The sequence below is a fragment of the Trachypithecus francoisi genome, unplaced genomic scaffold, assembly GCF_009764315.1.
Source record: "Trachypithecus francoisi isolate TF-2019V2 unplaced genomic scaffold, Tfra_2.0 Lachesis_group5, whole genome shotgun sequence".
NCBI classification, from domain to species: domain Eukaryota; kingdom Metazoa; phylum Chordata; class Mammalia; order Primates; family Cercopithecidae; genus Trachypithecus; species Trachypithecus francoisi.
This window is the reverse complement of record NW_022681470.1, coordinates 146,265,376-146,288,810: the sequence shown is the minus strand read 5'-3', so window position 1 is coordinate 146,288,810 and position 23,435 is coordinate 146,265,376. Positions and strand designations below refer to the sequence as shown.

Here is a 23,435-nt window from a genome sequence, read left to right as displayed (position 1 = left end):
CTTCTTCCCTGGGGTTGCAGCTCAGCGCGTCTCCCATCCCCATGTGTCTGCAGGAGTCTGTGTCTGTGCTCAACCTCTTCACCAGGATCCGGTAAACCTGCCGGGCAGGACTGCGCCACGCCAGCCATCGTCAGAGGACCCCAGCTCCTCAGCTTGCATGGACCCTGCCTTCCCAGCGCTTGTCCCCCGAGGAAGGCGGCCGGGCGGGCGGGGAGCTGGGCCTGGAGGATCCTGGAGTCTCATTAAATGCCTGATTGTGAACCATGTCCACCAGTATCTGGGGTGGGCACGTGGTCGGGGACCCTCAGCATCAGGAGCTCTGTCTCCCTTCCTAAAGGGCAAGAACCACATTGGACGGTCCCGGCTCAGACCGTCTGTACTCAGAGCAATGGACGCCCCCTGGGACCCTCACTGCCTCCATCGGTTCATCACCTGCCCACCGGCGCCACTTGCTCTTCCTGGAATCGCCCACGTCTGCACGGAACAGACCACCAGGCACCAGGGCTGATTGCTGGGGGCCTCAGACCCCCGGCTGCCCGCTCACGGCTGCAGGCCCACCATGTCAAACCCAAGACCAGACCCAAGGCCACACCAAGACATGGAGGCCTGGGCAGATGGCTCAGGGCCACTGGCGGAACCGGCCTGTGGATCCAGGAGACAGTCCCCGCCTGGGCTTCACGGTGTCCTTGCAGCCACCTCTGCTGTCACCGCTCGAAGTAGTAGCCTCTCTCTGGATGCATCTGTGTCACGGCCATCACCTGGCAGGCCGTGGGCTTCAGACAGGCTTGTGCCTCCTGGCTGAGCGCCACCCTCACACCGGAGGAGGACGTCTGCTCTGGACTCGTCACCCCAGGAGAACTGAACACGGGTCTGCTCACTGCCCTGGCTGGAGAGGAGCACAACAGATGCCACGTCTTCGTGCATTCTTCAACACGTGCCCTCACCGGGCCAGCGACCCCCTTCCCCGCGCAAGACTTGCATCCCCCGTGCCTGCTGGGTGGCTGGGTCCTGTGGAGGCCAGCGGCGGTGTGGCCCCCGCCCCTAGGCTGCCCGTGTCTTCGCCTGTCCTGTCCACCAGTGCCAGCGGCCGTGGGGAAGCCAAGGAGACCCAAGGGGTCCAGGAGGTGGGCGCCCTCCGTCCTTCCAGAAGCTTCCCGGGCTCCTCTGTTCCTCTGTCTCATGCTCCCAGGCCGCACAGCAGGCGGGGAGGGAGGCAAGGCTGGGAAGTGGGGCCTGAGCTGAGCACTGCCTGCCCCCTGCCCCTTCCCATTTCATTGGTGGAGACGTGGAGAGGGTGGGGCGGGCTGGAGTCCGAGGGTCCCACCTGCCACCCTGCTGTGCTTGGGAACCCCCACTCCCCACATCCCAATAGCCTGGTGTCCCCAGTGGGGTTGGTGTGCATGTGTACATATGTATTTGTGACTTTTCTTTGGATTTGTTTTGTGTTTTTGTTGAGCAGTCCTGGAAATGTTTGAGGCTAGACGGGGAGGGGCCGGGACCCACCCACTGCTCCTGGGGGACGGGGTCCTGGTTTTAAAGCCCCGTCATTTCAGGCGGGTCAATCTTCCACATTCGCTGGAGAGTCTCCCCACCTCTGTCCGGGCAGATGCAGACTCCTCTCCGCCCGCCCACGCAGGGGGAGCCGGTGCACGTGGCAATGTGGATTTTCCGTGGTCAAGGTCTTACTGTTTCAGGTTTTTTAAATAGGAAAACGAACCCTGCCTTCGCCTGTGCCCGCCTTGCCCACAGCGGCCCCTGCAGTTGCCAAAGAGCCGCCTTGTCACTGTGGGCCTCAGGGCTTGGCCGGCTCAGGGCACAGCCCATGTGGGCCTCCAAGGCTCCTCCTGGGACCGGGAGCCGCCGCAGGGCCAGAGGAACGGTGCGAGATTTGTGTTGGGGCTGGTTCTGCCCATGCTGGGGTGCGGGGGACCTCTCAGGACAGGTCAGCCGTCTTTCTCATGTGATGCAGTCACGCTGTCATTAAACACGTGGATTCATGTGTGGCCGGGCTGGCTGGCTCTAGGTCCCGGCTGGGGTGGGGTCACACGGTCCTGCTCTAGAGCCCCCATCTGGTCCTGGAGCTGCAGAAGCAACGTCGGAGGGGCTTCCCAGCCCCGCATTTCACAGATGGGGAACTCAGCCCTGGAAGGCCGCAGAGACCCCTCCCGGCCTGGTCTGCCGGGGCACCGGCCACAGTCCGCGGGGCCAAGGACTGGATTCCAGGCGAGTCCCTGCGCTCCAGCCCGACGGCCCTGTTCCCGGGAGGAGGTGCTCGCCAGACCCCATCAGGGAGGGAGGGTGGGCGCTGCAGGGCTGAGCTCACCCCTAGGGCTGGCCAGACCAGGAGGGACAGAGCAAGTGGGGTGAAGGCCGTGGTGGGAGGGGCCCATGATGACGGGCCAGGGCTTGTGTGGAAATGGGGGCTTTAGTTCCCCATGGCCCAGGACAGCCCAGAAGGGGTGGAGGGGCCCCAGGGGAGTGTCCGTCAGGCCTTGCGGGGCACAGGGGCCGCTCAGCAGCGCTGGGGCAAGTGCCTCTGCTGTCAACTCCAGCTGACAGACCAAGGCCAGTGGGGCCATCACTTCCTGGGGCAACCCTGGCAGTGGCTGGGAGATGCCTGGATGGAGCGGGAGGCTGACCAAGGGCCCCGCAGGGCGGTTTGTGACTTTTCTGTTGATCCTGGAACGTAGCTGGTGCAGTGAGAGGGAAAGAATTGAAAAACTCAGGCTGCTGCAGGTTCTGCAATGAGGTGCAGGAGGCAGGAGCCTGGCCCAGGGGATGCTGGTGCCTCCCCGGGGTCTGGGAGGAGAACAGGAGGAATGGCTGGGAAGTGGTTGGGGGAGCCAGGAGGCCTGGGGGCCAGGGGCTGCAGGGGAGGCTGTAGGGGGTGCCTGGCAGCCAGGAGGCCCCAGGTGGTTTTGAGGCTCGCTCTTGTACGGTGCCTGAGAAGACGGTGAAGGAGCCAGGGCAGGTCCCCTCCTGGGCATTGGAGATGATGAAACCGAGCAGACCTGGCCCATGTGGAGCTGGCCTGGGGGGCACAGCCCAGAGACAGAGGAACTTACGAGGAAGGGAAGCGGTGGCGTCACAAGGGTGCGGAAGGGGCCCTGGGAAAGGGCGACCTTGGATCAGGGGCTCACCGCAAGCCTAGCATTTCAGCCAGGGCTCGAGGCAGGGACACCTGAGTGCGAGGCAGAGGGCACCGCCATGCAAAGGCCCTGGGGCAGGACGGCATCTGTCCTGCAGGAGGAACAGAGTGAGGAGAGGAGGGCAGGGCCTTGTGGGCCTCAGGGAGGACTTTGGCACTTACCCCAAGGGAGTGGGGCCCCTGGGTGCCTGTCCAGATGGGAAAGGCAGGGTCGGCTCTGTGGGGACCCGACGCAGGGGCAGGGGAAGCCGAGACCAGGGTGCAAGCTCTGCCCCCACCCAAGCCGGATTCTACCCGCGGCCAGGCCCAGCCAGGAGGCAAGGCAGGAGGTTTCTGGATGTTTGTTGGGTTTTGGTTTTGTTGTTTTTTTTATTGTGGTAAAATACAAAATCTACCATCTTACAGTGAGGTGGCGTTCAGTACCTTCACCACGCCGTGCAGCCACCACCTCTGATTCCAGAACATTCTCATCACCCAGAAGGCAGTCCTGTCCCCGTTACATCACCTCGTCACCCCCAGATCCCCCTCCCCAATTCCAGCACCCACGAACCCTCTGCCTGCCTCTGTGGACCAGCCTGTCCTGGACATTCGCAGAAGTGGGACCACAGCATGCCCTTCTGGGTCTGGCGTCTCTGAGCGTGACAGCCTCAAGGTGCGTCCACACTGTGGCCTGGGTCAGAGCTTCGCACCTCCTGGTGGCTGAATCTCATTCCAGCACGTGGCTGGCCACGCTGTGCTGGTCCCCTCACCCTCACTGGGTGTTCGGTGTTCTCCGCCTCGGGTTGTCACAAATTGTGCTGCTGTGAGGCCCCGTGTGCGGGTCTCATCCTGGGTGTATTTTACAAATGGACTGGGTGTGAGCGGGTGAGGAGAGAGGAGCTGGGGTGCCAGGTGCCTGCGCCTGTGACTGGGTACCGCCTCCTGCGATCGAAGGTGCAAGGGGAAGACAGAAGCCCCTCAAGGGGGTGTGGAGATGGAGAGGCCAGGCCCCAGGTCGGGGGTGCGTAGAGCTGGGGCTCACAGCCACGGACCCCACCTGGCAGTGGCCCTGGCCCTGCCCACCCACACTGTGTCACCCCCCGTTGTTAAATACTCAGAAGGACTCTCCAGCCCTCCCCTCCCTTGAGGCCACCTCACCCCGCTGCTGGGAGGAGGGAGCGGTCAGCGCTGTTGCCGGAACACTGGGTGGCCTTTATGCTGTCAACAGTGGCCTCGGAGGCCTTCCTGGCAGGAGCCCCAGGGACCCAGGCAGACATGCAAACCCTGAGGCAAGAGGCTGCCCGGCCCTATGTCCCCTTGGGGACCCTCGAGGCCAGCTTCCCAGCACCCCTCTACAGGTGAGCCCCTCCCTCCCTGGGTGTCAGGTCACATGGGGTTTGGTTTGGGGTCTTGCATGTGTCACTCATTATTCCTAAAAGGCTCACATGTGTGACGTCCCCTCCAGCTCTTCCTGTTCCCCTCCAGCCTGTGGCCGCTCACTGTGGGGGCCATAGACCTGAAGACAGGCGGAGAACAAATGTGTCTGTAGCCATTTCCAAGGGCTGCAAACGCACTGGGAGCTTCGGCCGCAGAAATATCCACCCTCTGAAATCCAGGCGTGTGCGGGCCTGGGCCCTTCTGTGGCTGAGGGCGTCTGTCCCACGCCTCTCACAGCCCGTGGTGGCTCTGGGCAACCCCAGGCACTCCTTGGCCCCCAGTCTCTGCTTCTGTCTTCACCCGGCCTTCCTGTCTGCATCCAAGTTTCCTTCTCCTTATAAGGGCGTCAGGCACTGGATTCGGGGCCATCCTAACACGGGGTGACCTCATCTTAGCTGCACCTGCTAAAACCATTTCCAAACAAGGCCATGTCCTGAGGCTCTGAGCAGATGCAATTTTGGAGGTATGCAAGTGACCTCAATACAGTGTCTATTAGCAATTGTTTAAACAATTACAGAATACTATGCAGCCATGAAAAAGAAGAGTGAAAGTGCTTTGCTCTATTTCCAAGGAAAGAAATTAAGCCAAGATGGTGGCCGGGCATGGTGGCCCACTGTGATCCCAGCACTTTGGGAGGCTGAGACAGGAGTTCAAGACCAGCCTGAGCAACATAGTGAGACCAGCTTTTTGTTTATTTTTCTGAGACAGAGTCGCACTCTGTTGCCCAGGCTAGGGTGCAGTGGCACAATCTTGGCTCACTGCAACCTCCGTCTCCGAGGTTCAAGGATTCTCCTGTCTCAAGCCTCCTGAGTAGCTGGGAGTACAGGTGTGTGCCACCATGCCCAGCTCAGTTTTGTTTGGTTTTTTTTTTTTTTTTTTTTTTTTTTAGGAAACGGAGTCTTGCTGTGTCACCCAGGCTGGGGTGCAGTGGCCGGACCTCCGCTCACTGCAAGCTCCGCCTCCCGGGTTTACGCCATTCTCCTGCCTCAGCCTCCCGAGTAGCTGGGACTACAGGCGCCCGCCACCTTGCCCGGCTAGGTTTTTGTATTTTTTAGTAGAGACGGGGTTTCACCGTGTTAGCCAGGATGGTCTCGATCTGCTGACCTCGTGATCCGCCCATCTTGGCCTCCCAAAGTGCTGGGATGACAGGCTTGAGCCACCGTGCCCGGCCTCAGTTTTGTATTTTTTTTTTGTACGGAGTCTCGCTCTTGTTGCCAGGCTGGAGTCCAGTGGTGCACTCTTGGCTTACTGCAGCCTCTGACTCCCTGCTTCAAGCCTTTCTCCTGCCTCAGCCTCCCAAGTAGCTGGGATTATAGGCATGTGCCACCATGCCTGGCTAATTTTTGTATTTTTAGTAAAGACGGGGTTTCACCATGTTGGCCAGGATGGTCTCGATCTTCTGACCTCATGATCTGCCCACCTCGGCCTCCCAAAGTGCTGGGATTACAGGCGTAAGTCACTGCGCCCAGCTGTGAGACCCCATCTCTATAAAAAAATTAAAAAATCAGCCAGGCTGCCAGGTGCAGTGACTCACGCCTGTAATTCCAGTACTTTTGGAGGCCGAGGCAGGCGGATCACCTGTCAGGAGTTCAAGACCAGCCTGACCACCATGGTGAAACCCCCATCTCTACTAAAAATACAAAATTAGCTGGGCATGGTGGCTCATGCCTGTAATCCCAGCTACTCAGGAGGTTGAAGCAGAAGAATCGCTTGAACCTGGGTGGCAGAGGTTGCAGTGAGCTGAGATGGCACCATTGCACTCCAGCCTGGACAAGAGCGAAACTCTATCCCCCCCCCCCCAAAAAAAAAAGGCTGGGCACACTGGCTCACAGCTGTAATCCTTGCACTTTGGGAGGCCGAGGTTGGTGGATCACAACTTCAGGAGTTTAAGATCAGCCTGGCCAAGATGGGGAAACCCCATCTCTACTAAAAATACCAAAAAAAAATCTGGGCGTGGTGGCAGATGTCTGCAATGCCAGCTACTCAGGAGGCTGAGGCAAGAGAATCGCTTGAACCCAGGAGGCGGAGGTTGTAGTGAGCCAAGATCGCACCACTGCACTCCAGCCTGGGTGACGAGCAAGATTCTATCTGAAAAAAAAAAAAAAATCAACCAGGCATGGTGGCATGTGCCTGTAATGCTAGCTACTTGGGCGGCTGAGGTGGGAGGATCGCTTGCACCCAGGAGGTCAAGGCTGCAGTGAGCCGAAATCGTGCCACTGCACTCCAGCCTAGGCGACGGAGCAAGACTCTGTCTCAAAAAAAAAAAAAAAAAAGGGTCTCACTCGGTTGCCCAGGCTGGAGTGCAGTGGCGTGATCTCGGCTCACTGCAACCTCTGCCTCCTGGGTTCAAGTGATTCTCCTGCCTCAGCCTCCCCAGTAGCTGGGATGACAGGCACCTGCCACCACACCCGGCTAAGTTTTGTATTTTTAGTAGAGATGAGGTTTCACCATGTTGGCCAGGCTGGTCTCAAACTCCTGACCTTGTGATCCGCCTGCCTCAGCCTCCCACAGTGCTGGGATTACAGGCGTGAGCCACCGCGCTGGGTGCGAGACCCTATTTCTATTTAAAAAAAAAAAAAAAAAAAAAAAAAGATGCGGTGGACAGGCTCCTGGAAGTGTGTAATAATGGAGGTGGGGGCTGGGCGCGGTGGCTCAAGCCCGTAATCCCAGCACTTTGGGAGGCCGAGACGGGCGGATCACGAGGTCAGGAGATCGAGACCATCCTGGCTAACACTGTGAAACCCCGTCTCTAATAAAAAATACAAAAAACTAGCCAGGCAAGGTGGCGGGCGCCTGTAGTCCCAGCTACTCGAGAGGCTGAGGCAGGAGAATGGCATAAACCCGGGAGGGCGGAGCTTGCAGTGAGCTGAGATCCGGCCACTGCACTCCAGCCCGGGCGACAGAGCGAGACTCCGTCTCAAAAAATAAATAAATAATGGAGGTGGGTGTACGTACCACCTGGTCCTGGAAGGAAACACCAGAAAGTAGTGAGTGGCAGGCGGGTACAGGGCCAACAGCAGTGGTGAGGGGGCTCATTTCTCATCAGATATTATTCTGTGCTGTTTTAATTACTTTTTGTCGGTTTGTTTTGAGACGGAGTCTCTTACCCAGGCTGGAGTGCAGTGGCGCGATCTCGGCTCACTGCAACCTCCGCCTCCCAGGTTCAAGTGATTCTCCTGCCTCAGCTTCCCGAGTAGCTGGGACCACAGGTGTCCATCACCACTCCTGGCTAATTTTTGTATTTCTAGTAGAGATGAGGTTTCACCATGTTGGCCAAGCTGGTCTCGAACTCCTGGGCTCAGGTGATCCACCCGCTTCAGCCTCCCAAAGTGCTGGGATGACAGGCGTGAGCCACTGCGTCCGGCCAATTTTGTGCTGTTTTAATTGCGTTTTAAAAGCTACACGTGTTTTGCAATTCATTTCAAAAGGGCGAGGTTCCCCAGATCTTGAAACTGCCTTTCTAGTGGAAAAGCCGAGTCCATGTGGTATCCCTCAAACAGGCTCCGTAACTGGCCAGGCTGCTCCCATGTTCTGTGGGCACCTGGGAGTCTAGTCAGGATTCAAGCCGAGTAGCTGCCATGAGACCTGGAACCAACCGGGCTTTCCCTGCAGGGCCCAGATGAGATCGTTCTGAGCCCTGCCAGACTATCTTGGGGCCAACAACCTTGTTCTCTGGGGTGACTTCCTTGGGACATATTCCCAAGAGCACGGTCAAAGCATAAAACATCTTTGAGTCTTTTTTCTTTTTGTGTTTGAGACAGTCTCGCTCTGTCGTCAGGCTGGAGTGGAGTAGCATGATCTCAGCTCACTGCAACCTCCACTTCCCAGATTCAAGTGATTCTCCTGCCTCAGCCTCCCGAGTAGCTGGGATGGCAGGCACCCCCAACCACGCCTGGCTAATTTTCGTATTTTTAGTAGAGATGGGGTTTTGCCATCCTGGCCAGGCTGGTCTTGAACTCTTGACCTCAAGTGATCCACCTGCCTCAGCCTCCCAAAGTGCTGGGTTTACAGGTGTGAGCCACACACCTGGCCTAGTGTGTCCCCCAGTCCTCCCTGGGCCATGGCTCAGTGCCAGCCCCAGATCACTTCTTCCTGGTGTACCTCTAGGCCAGGAGGGGGCTTCCCAAAGGAAGGGACTTGCAGGTCTTGAAGGCTGGACAAGGACTATAGGAACCCAGGAGTAGCCAGGGCCCTGGTCCTCTTCCCCTCCCTCTTCTCCAGGCAAGAAAAGCTCAGAACAGAAAGGTTTAATGCTGACTTGGGTGCCTGGGGTGGGACGTGTGGGGAGAGGGGGAGTCAGCCTCTCTCCTCTGCCACCCACTCTGGGGTGGGGGATCCAGGGCTGAAGGACAGACACCAAGTGGCGAGGGAGGAAGGCCCCACGCCGTGGGCCAGGCCTCTACATCCTCCACCCTGGCAGACATCACAAACGGGTCAGAGCACTCGCTGTAGAGACGAGCTCAGTCTCTGCCCCCTGCCCACTCTCAGCGATGACTACCTGTCCCTGGAGGGTCCCCCCTGGCCACTGGCCATCAGGCAGGCCTCACGCTGGAAGTACACACCCGTGGGACGCGATGCAGCTGGCCAGCTGTGGTACACAGGCCTGACCAACTTGGACACCCGGGAAGCCTGGTACAACCTGCCGCTGGACCCGGCCATCCCCTTCCACAAGGCCTACAACGGCTGGCATGGCTGCTACCAACACCGCGAGCACAGCATGCCGTCGCGTGAGTGCCTGCCCTCCCCGCCCTGGGCACCGGGCCTGCTGGAGGGGGACAGAAATGACCGCCAGCCCCCACCCCACTGCAGCCTACACCCAGCACCTGCGGGAGACCGCCTGGCACGACCCCATCACCCCTGCCCAGTACCAGGTCCCCAGCACCCGGTGGGGGAGCGCGCTGTGGAAAGACAGGCCGATCTGGGGCAAGGAATATGGTGAGGTCAAGTGCGGGGCAGGTCCCCGGGAAGCCTGGGGGACGAGGCCACCTAGGCCAGGGTGAAACCACCAGGGAGGTCTGGGAACCCCTTGCTGGCCAATGGCGAGGAGGTGGGGGCAAAGGGTGACCCGGGTCCCATCTACAGTGATCAACAGGAACCGGTACAGGGTGGAGCCGCTGTGGAGGGCATCAGACTACGTGCCCTCCCTGTCGGCGCCCCAGCGCCCGCCTGGCACCACCCAGAACTACCGGGAGTGCGGTCTGGAGCCATACTGCCCCTCCACCTGCCAGCGGCCCCTGCCTTCCTCCACGCCCCGATAAACGCATGCTGCCACGACGCACCCACTGTCTTTCTGCACCCAGATGAGGGGGCACTAACCTCGTCCCAGGAGACCAGAGGCTCGGGACAGAGGCAGATGGTGGGCTCACTGGCCGCCCACAACTAGGGCAGGACTGCGATGCCCTGCCCAGGGCCCCCCCAGGCAGCAGGAGCCAGGCCGCCGTCATCTCTTTATTTGCTGCCAGCAGAGTCCACCAAGCCTACTGGGCAGTCCTGCTGCCCACCACCCCGTGACGGGGCCTCCTCTAGGTTCCAGCCGTCCTGATGGGGCCCTGGCAGCATCTGGAGACCCCCAGGCCAGAGGTGTTTGTTCCCCCAGATCCTTCTGGGATTCCTTCCTGCTGAGAGGGGCACCCCAAATCCTCCAGAGGGCTGGGCTGGATTAGAGAATGGGGCACCCTCAAAGCCCAGGGGTCTCTGCAAGCCCCTGGATTCACAAGGCCCTGGCGGGCATCCCTGCTGTCCTCACCCGACCCCATGGCCGGGAGCTGGGCGAGGATGGAGGGTGGGGGTCCAGAGAAGAACGAGGGGCAGTGGGGGCTTCTCCTCTGGGCCCTGGGGGGTGTCCCCGTGCATCCCCGCGGTTCCCTTGCACAGGTGCAGGAGATCATGAGGAATCAGGGCCGGGCATCAGGGTGCCCTGCAAGGGAGGAGTGGAAATGGCATTAGGGAGGGTGGAGTGCAGCGCATGCCGCCCCCACCCCCACCCTGGTGTGGTCAGTCTCTGGGGAGGGAAGGGTGCGCCGGGACTCACAGCGACGCAGGCGGATGGGCCACAGCAGGAGGCTGCAGAGACACAGGGCAGCGGCCACGCCCACGCCGCCCGTCACAGCCACCATCGCCCAGTGGTAGAAGCTCACGCAGGCCCTGCAGCAGAGCTCCGAGCTGTGGGAGGAGGGGGGGGCTGAGTAGGCACCGCGAGGACCCCCCCCCCAAGCTGAACCTGTTCCCCTCCTCCCACCCGAGGGCGGCTCCTTCCTGTCCGAGCCAGGAGCTGGGGTCCCCGCAACTCCCTCCCTCCTGTCCCACACCCAGCAGTTCGGCCAGTCCTGTCGGCCCTGCCTCCAGCGTCCATCCCGAATCCACCACGTCTCCCCGTCCCTGTCTCCCCACGTCCAGCTCCAGCACGGCCCACCTGCACCCGCCCAGTCCCCTGCGCCCTGGTCCCAGGCTCCACCCTCTCCCCCACCAGCTGTCCTCCCGGGAGCAGCCACCACAGGGCGTCTTTGAGCGCCTGGGTCAGGGCCTGTCCCTCCTCTGCCCACAGATCTCCATGGCTCTCACTGTCCTCGGGGTCAAAGCCCAAGTCCTCCCCATGGCCCACCAGGCCCTGCACGACCTGCCCCGTCCCCTCCTCCCTCTGCTCCAGCCACACGGGCCTCCTCCCCGTTCCTCCAACACGCCAGCTGTGGTCCTGCCCAGGGCTTTGGCCTGGAACGCTCTGGCATCCTGCAGGTGTCAGGTCCATGTCACCTCCTCCAAGAAGCCCTCCCTGGCTGGCCAGGCTTCTCTGAGCGTTCACCTTTACACACCACCCACGCCAGTCCCGACCACACGTTCACCTGTGGCTATTCACATGGCTGGCTCTGCCCCAGGCCCTGAGCCTCTACAGGCGTGAATGCTGTGATGCCGTGGTCTAGAACCATCCGTGTCTGAACCCTGAGTTCTATGGGTCTGGTTTACACAAACTCGGGGCTCCCTTCCAGCTGGGTCCACCCCCGATATATTTCTGTACAGTGTTTTCAGCACTGCACACACAGACCTAGCATTTGTTGAATGAATACATGAAGTGCTCAGTGGAAGAAACGAGAGGTCTCCCCGGTCTATGACTCCCATTGGGGCGGGTGTCTTTGGTCCACAGCTGGATGCCAGACCCAGAACTGCTGGGCACACAGCAGGTGCTCAATACCCTCTTACTGAACAAAAGAATGAAGGAACAGCGGCACTCACGGGCAAGGATGCAGGCTCTGGATGGCCATGACTGCCAGTCCGTTGGCCACCTTATCCGAGAAGCTCATGGAGCCGTACACGAACGCTCCGCTGTTCTGTGGAGACACAGGCAAGGTGGTCAGCGTGCATCCCGAGATCTAGGCCCCGGCCTCCCCAGCCCCAGCCCGGCTTCCAGCCCTACCGTGTGGGGACCGATGAGGTCAGCCGTCATGGCCAGCGAGGTGACGAGGATGGTGGCACAGCCAGCACCCAGCAGCACAGCCGCTGCGTATACAGCCACACCCAGCCCCTCCGCCAGCGCCACCCAGGCGGCAAAAGCCAGGATCACCAGGAGGCCCAAGAAGTAGGTCATCTGTAGGGACAGCCCCGGGGTCAGGCCAATACCACTGGGTGGCCCCAAGCCTGGTGCTGGCCCTCTCTGGTCTTCAATCTGCCACCCCTACCTCCAACCCCAGCAAACAGGGGGCATGAGCTGGATGGCCCCTCAGGAGCCTGGGCACTAGCCCTAGACAAGTCTGAGGCTCGGCAGACCCTCCACGCTGGAGCTGTGCTTTCGGTCCACGCCGCAGCGGCTGCAGACACCTGGCTAATCTGCCTAAAGGCAGGTCAGTTACAACGAAAGCAAATGACAGACTCGGCTCAGTCCCCACGGCCACATTTCACGCCTTCAGTAGCTGCACAGGGTGGACAGAAAGCACCAGAGCTCTGCAGCTGCGAGAGTATGAACCTGAGACACGCAGAAGCCAGGGTCCCAGAATTCCTCGTTCCCAGATCTGGGGCTGCTTTTTTTTTTTGAGATGGAGTCTCACTCTGTCGCCCAGACTGGAGCGCAGTGGCCAGATCTCAACTCACTGCAAGCTCCGCCTCCCGGGTTCACGCCATTCTCCTGCCTCAGCCTCCTGAGTAGCTGGGACTACAGGCGCCCGCCACCACGCCCAGCTAATTTTTTGTATTTTCGGTAGAGATGGGGTTTCACTGTGTTAGCCAGGATGCTCTCGATCTCCTGACCTCGTGATCCGCCCGCCTTGGCCTCCCAAAGTGCTGGGATCACAGGCATGAGCCACCACGCCCGGCCTAGATCCAGGGCTTCTACAAGGCGGGAACTCGGAGGCCTGGAAGCATCCAAGGCTGGAACCCAGAGTGGGTGGGATCTCGGCTGCAGGGCACCCCGTCCTCCGCCCCGGTCCCTGTGCACTCACGTTCCGCCCAATTCTCTTGTTGATGGGCTTCATGAGGAAGGAGGAGAAGAAGCCACTGAGGTACATCACCAGGGGAATGGTCGCGATGAACTTCTGCGGGGGCAGAGCCAGGCACAGCGTGTCAGTCATGGCTCGCTAGGCTGGGGCCGTCCCATCCCAGCGTCCCCACCCCAACCCGCTCACCTTGGGTAGGTGGAGGGAGTAGGTGAGGTACATGGCCATGTAGGTCTGGGACAGGTTCACAATGAGCCTGGTAGTCATGTACAGCATGCCCACCTGTGGGCAGACAGACAGAGGGACTGCCAGGGATCAGGAGGGCCTTCTCCACTCCCACCAGCAGGGGGCACCAGGGCCAGGGTGGGCGCGCCCTGCAGCTGGCATTTGATCCACTGGTAGTGACTGCCCAGTGGGGTGGGCCGGGGAGAGGAAGCGGCGCTTGATGAGTGATGTCTGCCCCGGATGTCTGGACGCAGCTGCCCCGCTCAGCAAAGGCCCGGTGGGTGGGAGAGGAGGTCCACGCCAGCCCCGCCGTCCCCAGCACGCACCTGGTAGAAAGCCGGCTCCCGGAGCCAGTGCTTCCAGAGCAGCAGGGGCTGGGTGACAGCGGGGGCCAACAGGGGGGTGTGCTCGCCCGGCTCCTCCACGTGCGGCCGTTGCCTCTCCCGGGTGCCCAGGTGGAACAGCAGTGAGAACACAGCGCCGACACCCACCACCAGCAGGGACAGGTTCTGGGGACCCGGCGGAAGCGGTCAGTGGCGGCTGGCCCAGCCCCTATCCCTGGCTTGAGGACTTCAGGCGACCCACCCGAGCTCCAGCTCACCCGGAACATAGGCACGTCCTGGCCCCCCAGCTGGTTGCTGATGTCGATGTCCTGGGCGGGCTCCACCCGTGACGAGCCCTGCAGGTGCAGCAGGAGCCAGGCGGCGCCATAGACGGTGATGTTGGCCACCACAGTGAATGCGTACCTGGCGGGCAGGCGGGCAGGGACTCAACGAGACGCCAGGACCCCGGGCCACTTCCTCCCCGCGTGGCCGCACCGTCAGAGCAGCCTGGGGAACCCCTGACTGATGGGTGATTCTAGCCACTGTTACACTGCGGCCTCCAGGAAGCCCGTGCTGGCCTCTGTTTCCCCAGCCTGCACATTATCTAACGCAGGACAGCTGTGACCCGCAACTCCCCGCTTCGTGCCTAGGACCAGGGTGCAGTGACTCGGCCAAGCAGAGTCCACGCTGAAACCCAAAAGTCTGAGAACCCAGAGACTCAGAAGCCGAAATTCGAGAATTCTTCTTCCCCAGATGCTGGGCGGCTACAGGGTGAGGGCTCCCTGGTCTAGAAGCATCCAGGCCGGCCCCTGCCCGCAGCCCGGCCAGGCACGGAGCCCCCCAGGGGGGCCTCGGAATCCCACCACGAATCAATCTCTCTTTCTGAAAGTGGGAACCATGTCACCTCCAGAGGCCACGTGAGCACAGCAGGAGGTCAGCTGGCAAAGCAATGGCACGTAGGAAGTGCCTGGGGTCTGGCCCCGGTCAGCTGGGGCCCTCAGGGGCCCTGGGCATTGGGCAACCCGTGTCGTTAGCGCCTGCACCTGTCTCATGGCCATAATGGGGAACTCAGATCTGGGGGTGGGGAGGAGGCCAGAGTGGGCGGAGCTGGTGATGCACGGTCAGACGTGGAGACAGCGAGCTCCCCAACACAGAGGCGCTGTGTGGATCCTAGCTTTGGGCACCAGCTGGGGCCGAGCCCTCCTCTGGAGTACTTGGGAGAGAACAGTTCCCACCTCCCACCTCACAAGGAGGGTTAAGGAAGTTGAGATTCATGTTAAGGGCCTAGAACTATGCCAGGCACACAGCAGGTGCGCAATACGTCATCCTCATAACCAGAAGAACCTCTTCCTGTGCCTCTAGCAAGTGAGTGGATAAGCCGGGCACCCGCCGCACCCAGGTGTAACAGAAAGAATTCTTTTTTTTTTTTTGACGGAGTCTCGCTCTGTCGCCCAGGCTGGAGTGCAGTGGCCAGATCTCAGCTCACTGTAAGCTCCACCTCCCAGGTTCAGGCCATTCTCCTGCCTCAGCCTCCCGAGTAGCTGGGACTACAGGTGCCCGCCACCTCGCCTGGCTAATTTTTTGTATTTTGCGTAGAGACGGGGTTTCACCATGTTAGCCAGGATGGTCTCGATCTCCTGACCTCGAGATCCACCCGCCTCGGCTTCCCAAAGTGCTGGGATTACAGGCGTGAACCACCGCGTCCGGCCCACAGAAAGAATTCTAAGGCAGCCCCAGAGAGGCCTGCCTGTCCCATCCCCTCCTCGTGGCAGCAGGAGCTATAAGTCCGCCATGGACGTTACTCCCAGGATGTAGCCAGGGCTAAGTGGCGTTCTATGGCAGAGGGAAAGGGACTTTGCAAATGTGTTCTAACCGAGGACCTTGGTCAGCTCAGACGCATCCACAGGGAGATTATTGGTCAGACGCGGTGGCTCACGCCTGTCATCCCAGCACTTTGGGAGGCCGAGGCGGGCAGATCACTGAGGTCAGGAGTTCGAGAACAGCCTGGCCAACATGGTGAAATCCCATCTCTACTAAAAATACAAAAATTAGCCGGGTGTGGTGGCGGGCACCTGAAGTCCCAGCTATTTGGGAGGCTGAGGCAGGAGAATCGCTTGAACCCGGGAGGCAGAGATTGCAGTGAGCTGAGATCGCGCCACTGCACTCCAGCCTGGGTGACAGAGTGAGACTCTTACCTCAAACAAAAACAAAAACAAAAGGCCGGGCACAGTAGCTCACGCCTGTAATCCCAGCACTTTGGGAGGCCAAGGCAGGCAGATCACCTGAGGTCAGGAGTTTGAGACCAGCCTGGCCAACATGGTACACGGGGAAACTCCGTGTCTATTAAAAATACAAAGAAAAAAAAAATTAGCCGAGATCGTACCACTGCACTCCAGCCTGGCTGACAGAGCGAGATTCTCTCGAGGGAGACTACCGTGGGTGGGCCTGGCCAAATCAGGCCATCCTTTGGGAGAGAGGACTTAGGACTTCTTGGGATCAGAGAGTCCCCCTGCTGGCCTCAGAAGCAGCAGCCGGCCACCATGATCTGCGCAGGTGCAAGACGGCAAATTCCGCCACCAACCACGTGCGCACAGAGGAGGGACCGCCCCCAGCCTTCCCTAAGACCCTAACCCTGGGCAACCCCTTGAATGCAGGCTCGACAGACCCTGAAGCACAACACCCCTCTCCCCCCAGCTCAGCCATGGAGACTCCTGACCCCCAAAAACTGTGACAGGAGAAATGTGTGATGGCCGAGTGTAGTGGCTCACGCCTGTAATCCCAGCACTTTGGGAGGCCAAGGCAGGAGGATCGCTTGAGCCCAAGAGTTCAAGACCAGCCTGGGCAATATAGTGAGACCCCATCTCTACAAAACCTTTAAAAAACAGCTGGGTGTGGTGGCATACTCCTGTAGTCCCAGCCACTCAGGAGGCTGAGGCAGGAGGATCACTTGAGCCCAGGAGGTGGAGGCTGCAGTGAGCCGAGATCACACCACTGCACTCCAGCCTGGGCAACAGAGTGAGACCCCTCTCTCCAAAAAATAAACATAAAAGACTGCCTGGTCTCGAGCTGCTGAGTCTGTGGCCACTCGTTACATGACCCCACTGACTGATACGCTGCGCCAGGGCCCACCCTGCCCACGGGGGAGGGTGCCCAGGCTCCCACCTGAGTGCTGTGAGCTCCACCTTCTCATGGTCGTTGGTGACAAGCTCCGGGATGAGGCTGAGGTGGGAGATCTGCGTGGAGGCCCAGCCGAACTGGAAGATCACGATGAACGGGCCATAGTAGAGGAGGGCGGCCCACTCAGGCGTGGCCACCCCGCAGCCCAGGCAGGGGCTGAAGATGAAGGGGAAGGACAGCAGGACGCAGACGGTGCCTGTGGACAGGTGGGGTGGTCAGTCCTGGGGCCGTCCCGCACCAGCCAGGGCTCCCGAGGTGGGGACACGGAGGGAGAGAAGGAAACCGAGGCGCAGACGGAGACGCCCCCCTCCATGCACAGTCACGCAGGAGCGAGGGTCTGCAACCGGGGTCCCCCAGGCTTATGGCCGCAGGAGTGAGGGTCTGCAGCCAGGGTCCCCCAGGCTTATGGCCCTGGTGACAAAAGGGGAATCTGACACCAGGTACCTGGGCTCAGCCTGTAAGTCAGAAGAACCCGGGCGCAGGGGGTCCCCCGGAAACCTGCCCCCCACAGGTGCCCCGGTTACAGCCACAGCCTCCCCCGGCTCCTCCCCCTTGGCCACTATCAAGCCTCCCATGGGGCCTCGGGGAGCGGGAGGCCCAGCTAGGGCTGGGCGGGGCTGGGCTGGACCCTGCCCTCCTGGAGCTCCGCTGTCCCCGTCAGCTCCTCAGGTGACCACTCCCTATAACGCTGTGGCATCCAGGCCTCCAGCGACATTCTGGAAATAGCAGCTGCCCCCAACCCAAAAGCTGCTGTGCCAAGCCCTGGCTCTTCACAGCCTCAGAAAAAACCCCTAAGATACCCTGGAACAAATATAAGATCCTCCCTGCAGCCCACGGGGCCCTTTGCGACCTGCCCTGTTCCCTCTGTGGCCTGCCCTGCCCTGCCCTCTGTTCCCCTTCTCTCTCTGCTCTGCTCCAGCCATGCCGGTCTCCTCACTGTTCCTCCAACACCCCAGGCGGTCCTGCCCCCGGGCCTTTGCATGGATGTGCCTCTGCCTGGAGCTCTCTTTCTCTCCCATCTTAGCAAGACCGGCTCCTTTTCACCTCTGGGCTCAACAGGAATGTCACCTCCTCAAACACCTCTCTCCTGGCCCCTGCGGCTCCTACTTCACCCTTCAGCGCACCAGGGAATTCTGTCTGTCTGTCTGTCTGTCTGCCAGCTTCCTGCCGGCTTTCCTCTGCAGACAGCAGCTTCTGAGGGGCCTGGGGAGACCCAGCATGGAACTCAGGCACTTCAATATCTCCGTTTTTTTAGAGAGAGAGTCTTGCTCTGTCACCCAGGCTGGAGTGCACTGGCGAGATCTTGGCTCACTGCAACCTTTGCCTCTGGGTTCAAGTGATTCTCCTGCCTCAGCCTCCTGAGTGGCTAGGACTACAGGCACCTGCCACCACGCTCAGCTAATTTTTGTATTTTTAGTAGAGACAGGGTTTCACCATGTTGGCCAGGCTGGTCTCCAACGCCTGACCTCAGGTGATCCACCCACTGCGGCCTCCCAAAGTGCTGGGATTATAGGAGTGAGCCACTGCACCTGGCCTTTTTTTTTTTTTTTTTATTGAGACAGAGTCTCACTCTGTCGCCCAGGCTGGAGTGCAGATCTCAGCTCACTGCAGCCTCCGCCTCCCAATCTCAGCTTACTGCAGCCTCCGCCTCCCGGGTTCAAGTCATTCTCCCACCAAAGCCTCCCATGTAGCTGGGATTACAGGCGCCCGCCACCATATCCAGCTAATGTTTGTATTTGTGGTAGGGACGGGGTTTCACCACGTTGGCCAGGCTGAACTCGAACTCCTGGCCTCAAGTGATCCACCTGCCTCGGCCTCCCAAAGTGCTGGGATGACAGGCGTGAGGCACCGTACAGGCTGTTCCTTTCCTATCTTCTGAGCAGTGAAAAACAATAGTGGCTCTGACACAGCCTGGAGACGTGGGTGTCATTATCCCCATTTTCCAGATGGGAAAACTGAGGCCCCTAGAGTGAACCGGAGCCAGGCTCCTTCCCTGCAGCCCTGTACTCTCCTCCCAGCCTGGGGCACCTGGAAGGGCCTCTGTACCACCAAGTCTGGTGGCTGGACCTCCTTCCTCCCTCCAGGCTCCAGAGATGACCTCATCCCCAGACGCTAGGCCAGCCCCCAGAGAACTGGAATCGGGAAGTGAAACCAAAGCCAGCCTCTCTTGCTGGCTTCCCTGGAACTAGGGTCTGGGAGGGTTTGTGTGGATTCCTGGGGTCCTGGCGGGGTCATCCGGGGGCAGAGCACGAACTGTGGACTCCGGTGAGAAGGTCCCTTCCTGGCTGGACTCCCTGTTCCTGCTGGCCAGTCTGGGTTAACCATTGCTGGGGCGAGGCTGCCTGGCAGGGGGAACTTGGGCAAGTGACTGTGCCTCTCTAGGCCTCAGTTTTCGGAAAGCAGGGATCGTGGCCAGGAGTGGTGGCCCATCCCTGTAATCCCAGCACTTTGTGAAGCTGAGGTGGGAGGATCGCTTGAACCCAGGAGGTCAAGGCTGCAGTGAGTCATGATCGTGCCACTGCACTCCAGTCTGGGTGACAGAGCGAGACCTTGTCAAGAAAAAAAAAAAAAAGAAAAAGAAAAGAAACAAAAAGAGAAAGAAAGGAAAAGAAGAGGCTGGGTGCAGTGGCTCACGCCTATAATCCCAGCACTTTTGGGAGGCCGCGCCGGATAGATCACCTGAGGTCAGGAGTTCGAGACCACCCTGACCAACATGGTAAAACCCTGCCTCTACTAAAAATACAAAAATTAGCCAGGTGTGGTGGCGGGCGCCTGTAGTCCCAGCTACTCGGGAGGCTGAGGCAGGAGAATCGCTTAAACCCAGGAGGCAGAGGTTGCAGTGAGCTGAGATCGCGCCACTGCCTTCCAGCCTGGGTGACAAATCAAGACTCCATCTCAAAAAAAAAAAGAGAAACAAAGGTAGTGAAAGTTCCTGCCCATGGGGGCATGGTGGCTCACACCTGTAATCCCAGCACTCTAGGAGGCTGAGACAGGCAGATCACTTGAGGTTAGGAGTTCAAGCCCAGCCTGGGCAATATGGCGGAAACTTGTCTCTACTAAAAATAAAAAAATTAGGCGGCTTTGGTGGCACATGCCTGTAATCCCAGCTACTTGGGAGACTGAGGCACGAGAATCATTTGAACCCGGGAGGCGGAGGTTGCAGTGAGCCGAGATCCCGCTACTGTACTCCAGCCTGAGCGACGGAGTGAGACTCTATCTCAACAACAACAAAAAATAAAAAGACAGTTCCTGCCCCACAGGCTGCTGTGGGGATAGAGTTCACGTGTGGCACCAGCAAAAGCTCCGTCTACTATGAACCACTTCCTGCTTCCGCAGCTTCAAAGTGAGGACTGGTCCTACCTTTTCCACAGCTGTTTCTACTTGGAATGCGCCTGTCTACACACTCCTAGCCATCCTTCGGTACCTCAAAACTAATGTCCTTCCTTCTGAAGCCCATTTGTGCCATCTGCCCACCCACAGGAGTGTTTGTGTCTGAGTCTGAGGGTCCTCTCAGGATGGGGGGAGCCCCCCAGGACTTGTTAAGGGGCAAAGCGAGTCCTTAGCCACCAGCCCCAGACTTGGGGGTCAAATACAAAAGTGGGTGCCATTGTCAGGGTGACCTTCACGCAAGTCACCTGCTCAGGCATCAAGAGCGGCTGCCTGGGCTTTTCTGCTCCCAACAGACCCTCCTGACCCTCCAGGCCCACCCAGGTGGCCACCGACTCAGCTCCCGGGGCAGGTGCCCCCTCCCCAAGGCGGGGAAGAGGGATGACGTTGGAGGCCTTGGTGTCCGATTGGAACACCCGTTCCCAAAGGCCTGCTTTGGAAAAACATAAAGCCTTCAGCTGCTTTTTCTGTTTGTTTTCTTGTTTTGGTTTGTTGTTGTTGTTTGTTTGTTGTTTTAGACAGACTCTCACTGTGTCTAGAGTGCAGTGGCGCGATCTCCGCTAACTACAGCCTCTGCCTCCCAGGTTCAAATGATTCTCCTGCCTCAGCCTCCAAAGTAGCTGGGATTACAGGCGTGCGCCACCACACCCAGCTAATTTTTGTATTTTGGTAGAGACAGGGTTTTGCCATGTTGGCCAGGTTGGTCTCAAACTCCTGACTTCAGGTGAGGAGGCCTCCCAAAGTGCTGGGGTGACAGGAGTGAGCCACCGCACCCGCCCTGCCCAGAAATTATCTTGTGCATCTGTCAAAAAGCTTATCCAACTATTATGATCAAAGAGGAATTTGGAGCCCTGGGCTCCACTCAGGGGAAGGGAGAGCCGGTCCCCTCCCTGTCTGCCACCGCCTCAGGTGACCCAGGAATAGCCCAGATATAGGAAACATGAAAATCCAGTCCCCAAGTTGTGCCTCCTGCCGGGCCTGCGCCCTCAGACCACTGGAGATCCACTGCCTCTTGCAAAAAATGTCAACACCCAGAGCCTGGGTCCAACCACCCACCTCAGTCATTGTTTCCAAGGGTGAGGAGGCACCCGCCTGCCCCTCCTGCAGCCTGGAATTCCTGGCCCTGCCTCCTGAAATGCCCTGTGTGTTCCAAATGCCAGGACACAGCCAGCACTTCTGTGAGGGCAAGAAGAGCAGGGAAGGAGGCCGGCTAATCTTCAGGCTCAGGGTCCGGGCGGGGAGAGGAGGGCCGCTGGGAGGCAGTCCTGCAGTCTTATCGATGGGCACCGGAGCAGGGTGACCCAGCCCACGACGCCGGCCTCCTGCCCTCCCAACAGCCCTCTCTAATCAGGGCACCTCCCCCAGACCTAGGGGGTCCCTGACCCTGGCCGGACAGATAGAGGCAATGCAAGAACAGGGCAGAGACCCCTGACCCTCCAGTCCCACCCAGGCGGCTCCCAACTCTCAACTCCCAGGGCAGCACCCTCAAACCGCCCACGCACCAGGTTGCCCTGGCAGAACAGAGAGAGGAGGCTCTAGGCAGACTGACTGTCCCTCAGTGATAGCTGTCCCGGTGGGTCACCCTAATAGATGAGCTCAGGCTGGACAGACTGTGAGGAGGCACCACCAACCCTCCAAAGGGTTCAGGGTGGCTGGGGGGGGGTCAGACGGACAAAGGCATTGACACTAGAAAGTCATGTAGTCAGATGGTGAGGGCCCTGCAGATCAGAGAGCAGCTCTGAAGCAGACAGACAGGGGAGGCTGGGCCAAAGGACAGACAGGGGATACGGGGCAGTTAAGCAGACAGATAGGGGAGGCTGACAGCTCAGGCAGATAGAGAGGCCCTGCACAGCTGGACAGACGGGGGAGGCACTGCATAATCAGACAGATGGGGGAGGCTCAGGCCATTGGGCAGAAAGATAGACGGGGAGGCTGGATGGTGGGATAGGCAGGGGAGGTTCAGGAGTGACACCAGAGGGGGCCACTGGGTAGTCAGACAGAGGTGGGAGGCTCAGGCCACAGAACAGACAGAGGAGTGAAGACTCAGCTCATGGAGCAGACACACAGGGAAGACTTAGGCCCCAGGCAGGCAGACAGAGGGGACTGGGTGGTGGGACTGATGGAGGAGGCTCAGGCCATGGGCACAGACAGACAGGTAGGGAAGGTTCTGGCCAGGGGACAGACAGAGGGGTGAAGACTCAGCTCATAGGGCAGACAGACAGGGGAGGTTAAGGCCGTGGACAGACAGTGCAGGGAGGCTCGGGCCACGGGACAGACCGAGGGGAGACTCCGATCCCGGGCAGGCAGACAGTGGGTGGCGGGTCAGAGGGAGGAGGCTCCCGGGTCGCGGAGTCTCGGAGGGGCTGCCCCACAGGTGGCGTGGCCGGGACGCTTACCGACCAGGTGCCAGGCCTTGCGCGGGCCGTAGCGGGGGCAGCAGCCGGCGGCGCGGTCGGCCTCGTAGCCCACGAGGGGTGTGCACAGCCCGTCGGCCACCTGGCCCAGCAGCAGCAGCAGCCCCGCGCCGCGGGAGCTGTAGGCGCGCACCGAGTGCAGGTAGAGCAGCAGGTAGGTGAACCACATGGACGCGCACAGGTCGTTGAGAAAGTGGCCCACGGCGTAGCTCAGCCGCGCCACCAGGGACAGCGGCCGCGGGGACGGCGCCGCTCCGGCCGCTGGGGGTCCCGGGCCCATGGCGGCGCCTGGCACGCGCCCCCCACCCCCGGGCTCCGCGGAGGGTACCGGGGCCAGGCCTTCTGGGGTGCCGTTGAGGGAGGCGCCGGGGACGCCCACCACGCGCCGCGCACTCCGCACCCCGCGCCCCGCTCTCCTCCGGCCGCGCCCGTACCGGCCTCTGCCGCGTCCGCCCCACGCTCGACTCTACGGCTGCCGGGCCCCAGAGCCGGGAGACTGCGCCGGGCGGGGCGGGGCGGGGCGGGGCGGTTCCGGCGCCTGAGCCAATCGGAGCCGCGCCCCGGGGAACCGCAGCCAATCGCCAAGGAGAGCGGAGAGGGGCGTGGCCGCAGGGCTGGTTCCGCCTCTACGCCGGGCGCCCTTGCGGTCCTAGCGCCCGCCGGGCCTAAGGGAGACCCCCCCTCCCCGCCCCCCGACCGCTCCGCGTCAGTGGCCGGCACCCCCATAGACTGGGGAGGGAAATGTACCAGGGGGCACCGCCGGCTCCCACCCAGACCCTGCCTCCAGGCCCGCGCCACCCCAGTCCACCCGGAGCTGGACGGCCCACTACGGGCTGGGGTGGAGCGGGTGGGATGGGCTCTGGGTTTGGGGTCGGGAGTAGGTCTGAGCCCGAGCTGGCCTCGGGGTCCGCTGACTTCCCGACCT

General features: G+C 60.5%; 3 protein-coding genes and 1 long non-coding RNA gene across 10 annotated transcripts in view; 3 read left to right on the top strand and 1 right to left on the bottom strand.

Annotated features, from left to right (window-relative positions):
• FZR1 (fizzy and cell division cycle 20 related 1) overlaps positions 1–1,434 on the top strand; it is a 29,016-nt gene extending 27,582 nt beyond the window's left edge. For both annotated transcript variants that reach the window (XM_033196511.1, XM_033196510.1), the window contains exon 14: positions 54–1,434. In XM_033196511.1, coding sequence (XP_033052402.1) covers positions 54–95 — 42 coding nt within the window. In that variant the 3' untranslated portion in view covers positions 96–1,434. The remainder of the gene's footprint in view (positions 1–53) is intronic.
• Positions 1,435–2,051: 617 nt separating this feature from the next.
• Positions 2,052–11,647, top strand: CUNH19orf71 (chromosome unknown C19orf71 homolog). Of its 4 annotated transcripts, none has more exons than XM_033196509.1 (5): positions 2,052–3,800; positions 4,356–4,485; positions 9,053–9,291; positions 9,374–9,499; positions 9,647–11,647. In XM_033196509.1, the coding sequence occupies exons 2-5, from the start codon at positions 4,403–4,405 to the stop codon at positions 9,820–9,822; spliced, it is 624 nt and encodes a 207-aa protein (XP_033052400.1). In that variant the 5' UTR covers positions 2,052–3,800; positions 4,356–4,402; the 3' UTR covers positions 9,823–11,647. The 4 variants fall into 4 exon arrangements, with proteins under 4 accessions (XP_033052400.1, XP_033052396.1, XP_033052397.1 ...); XM_033196505.1 differs by having other exon boundaries at positions 4,246–4,485; XM_033196506.1 differs by lacking the exon at positions 9,374–9,499 and having other exon boundaries at positions 4,246–4,485.
• LOC117074747 lies at positions 7,121–8,300 on the top strand. The gene is made up of 2 exons (XR_004433686.1): positions 7,121–7,195; positions 7,506–8,300. It is a non-coding gene; the product is annotated as an uncharacterized LOC117074747 (long non-coding RNA).
• On the bottom strand, positions 10,000–22,997 carry MFSD12 (major facilitator superfamily domain containing 12). Of its 3 annotated transcripts, XM_033196512.1 has the most exons (10): positions 22,493–22,996; positions 16,695–16,905; positions 13,811–13,955; positions 13,536–13,718; positions 13,174–13,266; positions 12,991–13,083; positions 11,973–12,143; positions 11,792–11,886; positions 10,596–10,726; positions 10,000–10,481 (listed from the first exon to the last, which is right to left on the bottom strand). In XM_033196512.1, exons 1-10 carry the CDS (start codon positions 22,788–22,790, stop codon positions 10,459–10,461), a joined length of 1,443 nt encoding a protein of 480 aa, XP_033052403.1. In that variant the 5' UTR covers positions 22,791–22,996; the 3' UTR covers positions 10,000–10,458. The 3 variants fall into 3 exon arrangements, with proteins under 3 accessions (XP_033052403.1, XP_033052404.1, XP_033052405.1); XM_033196513.1 differs by lacking the exon at positions 11,973–12,143 and having other exon boundaries at positions 10,001–10,481; positions 22,493–22,997; XM_033196514.1 differs by lacking the exon at positions 13,536–13,718 and having other exon boundaries at positions 10,001–10,481; positions 22,493–22,997.
• Positions 22,998–23,435: the final 438 nt, after the last annotated feature.

Bases quoted from the DNA above. Each gene is read 5' to 3' on its own strand.
- CUNH19orf71 (XM_033196505.1), top strand. From the start codon at position 3,019: ATGTGGAGCTGGCCTGGGGGGCACAGCCCAGAGACAGAGGAACTTACG. The intron at 3,801-4,245 runs GTGCGTCCACAC...TTAAATACTCAG, and splicing joins CTGAGCGTGACAGCCTCAAG to AAGGACTCTCCAGCCCTCCC. The intron at 4,486-9,052 runs GTGAGCCCCTCC...GCCCACTCTCAG, and splicing joins TTCCCAGCACCCCTCTACAG to CGATGACTACCTGTCCCTGG.
- MFSD12 (XM_033196512.1), bottom strand. From the start codon at position 22,790: ATGGGCCCGGGACCCCCAGCGGCCGGAGCGGCGCCGTCCCCGCGGCCG. The intron at 13,719-13,810 runs GTGAGCTGGAGC...CCGGGTCCCCAG, and splicing joins AGGACGTGCCTATGTTCCGG to AACCTGTCCCTGCTGGTGGT. The intron at 11,887-11,972 runs GTAGGGCTGGAA...GTGTCTCCACAG, and splicing joins ACCTCATCGGTCCCCACACG to AACAGCGGAGCGTTCGTGTA.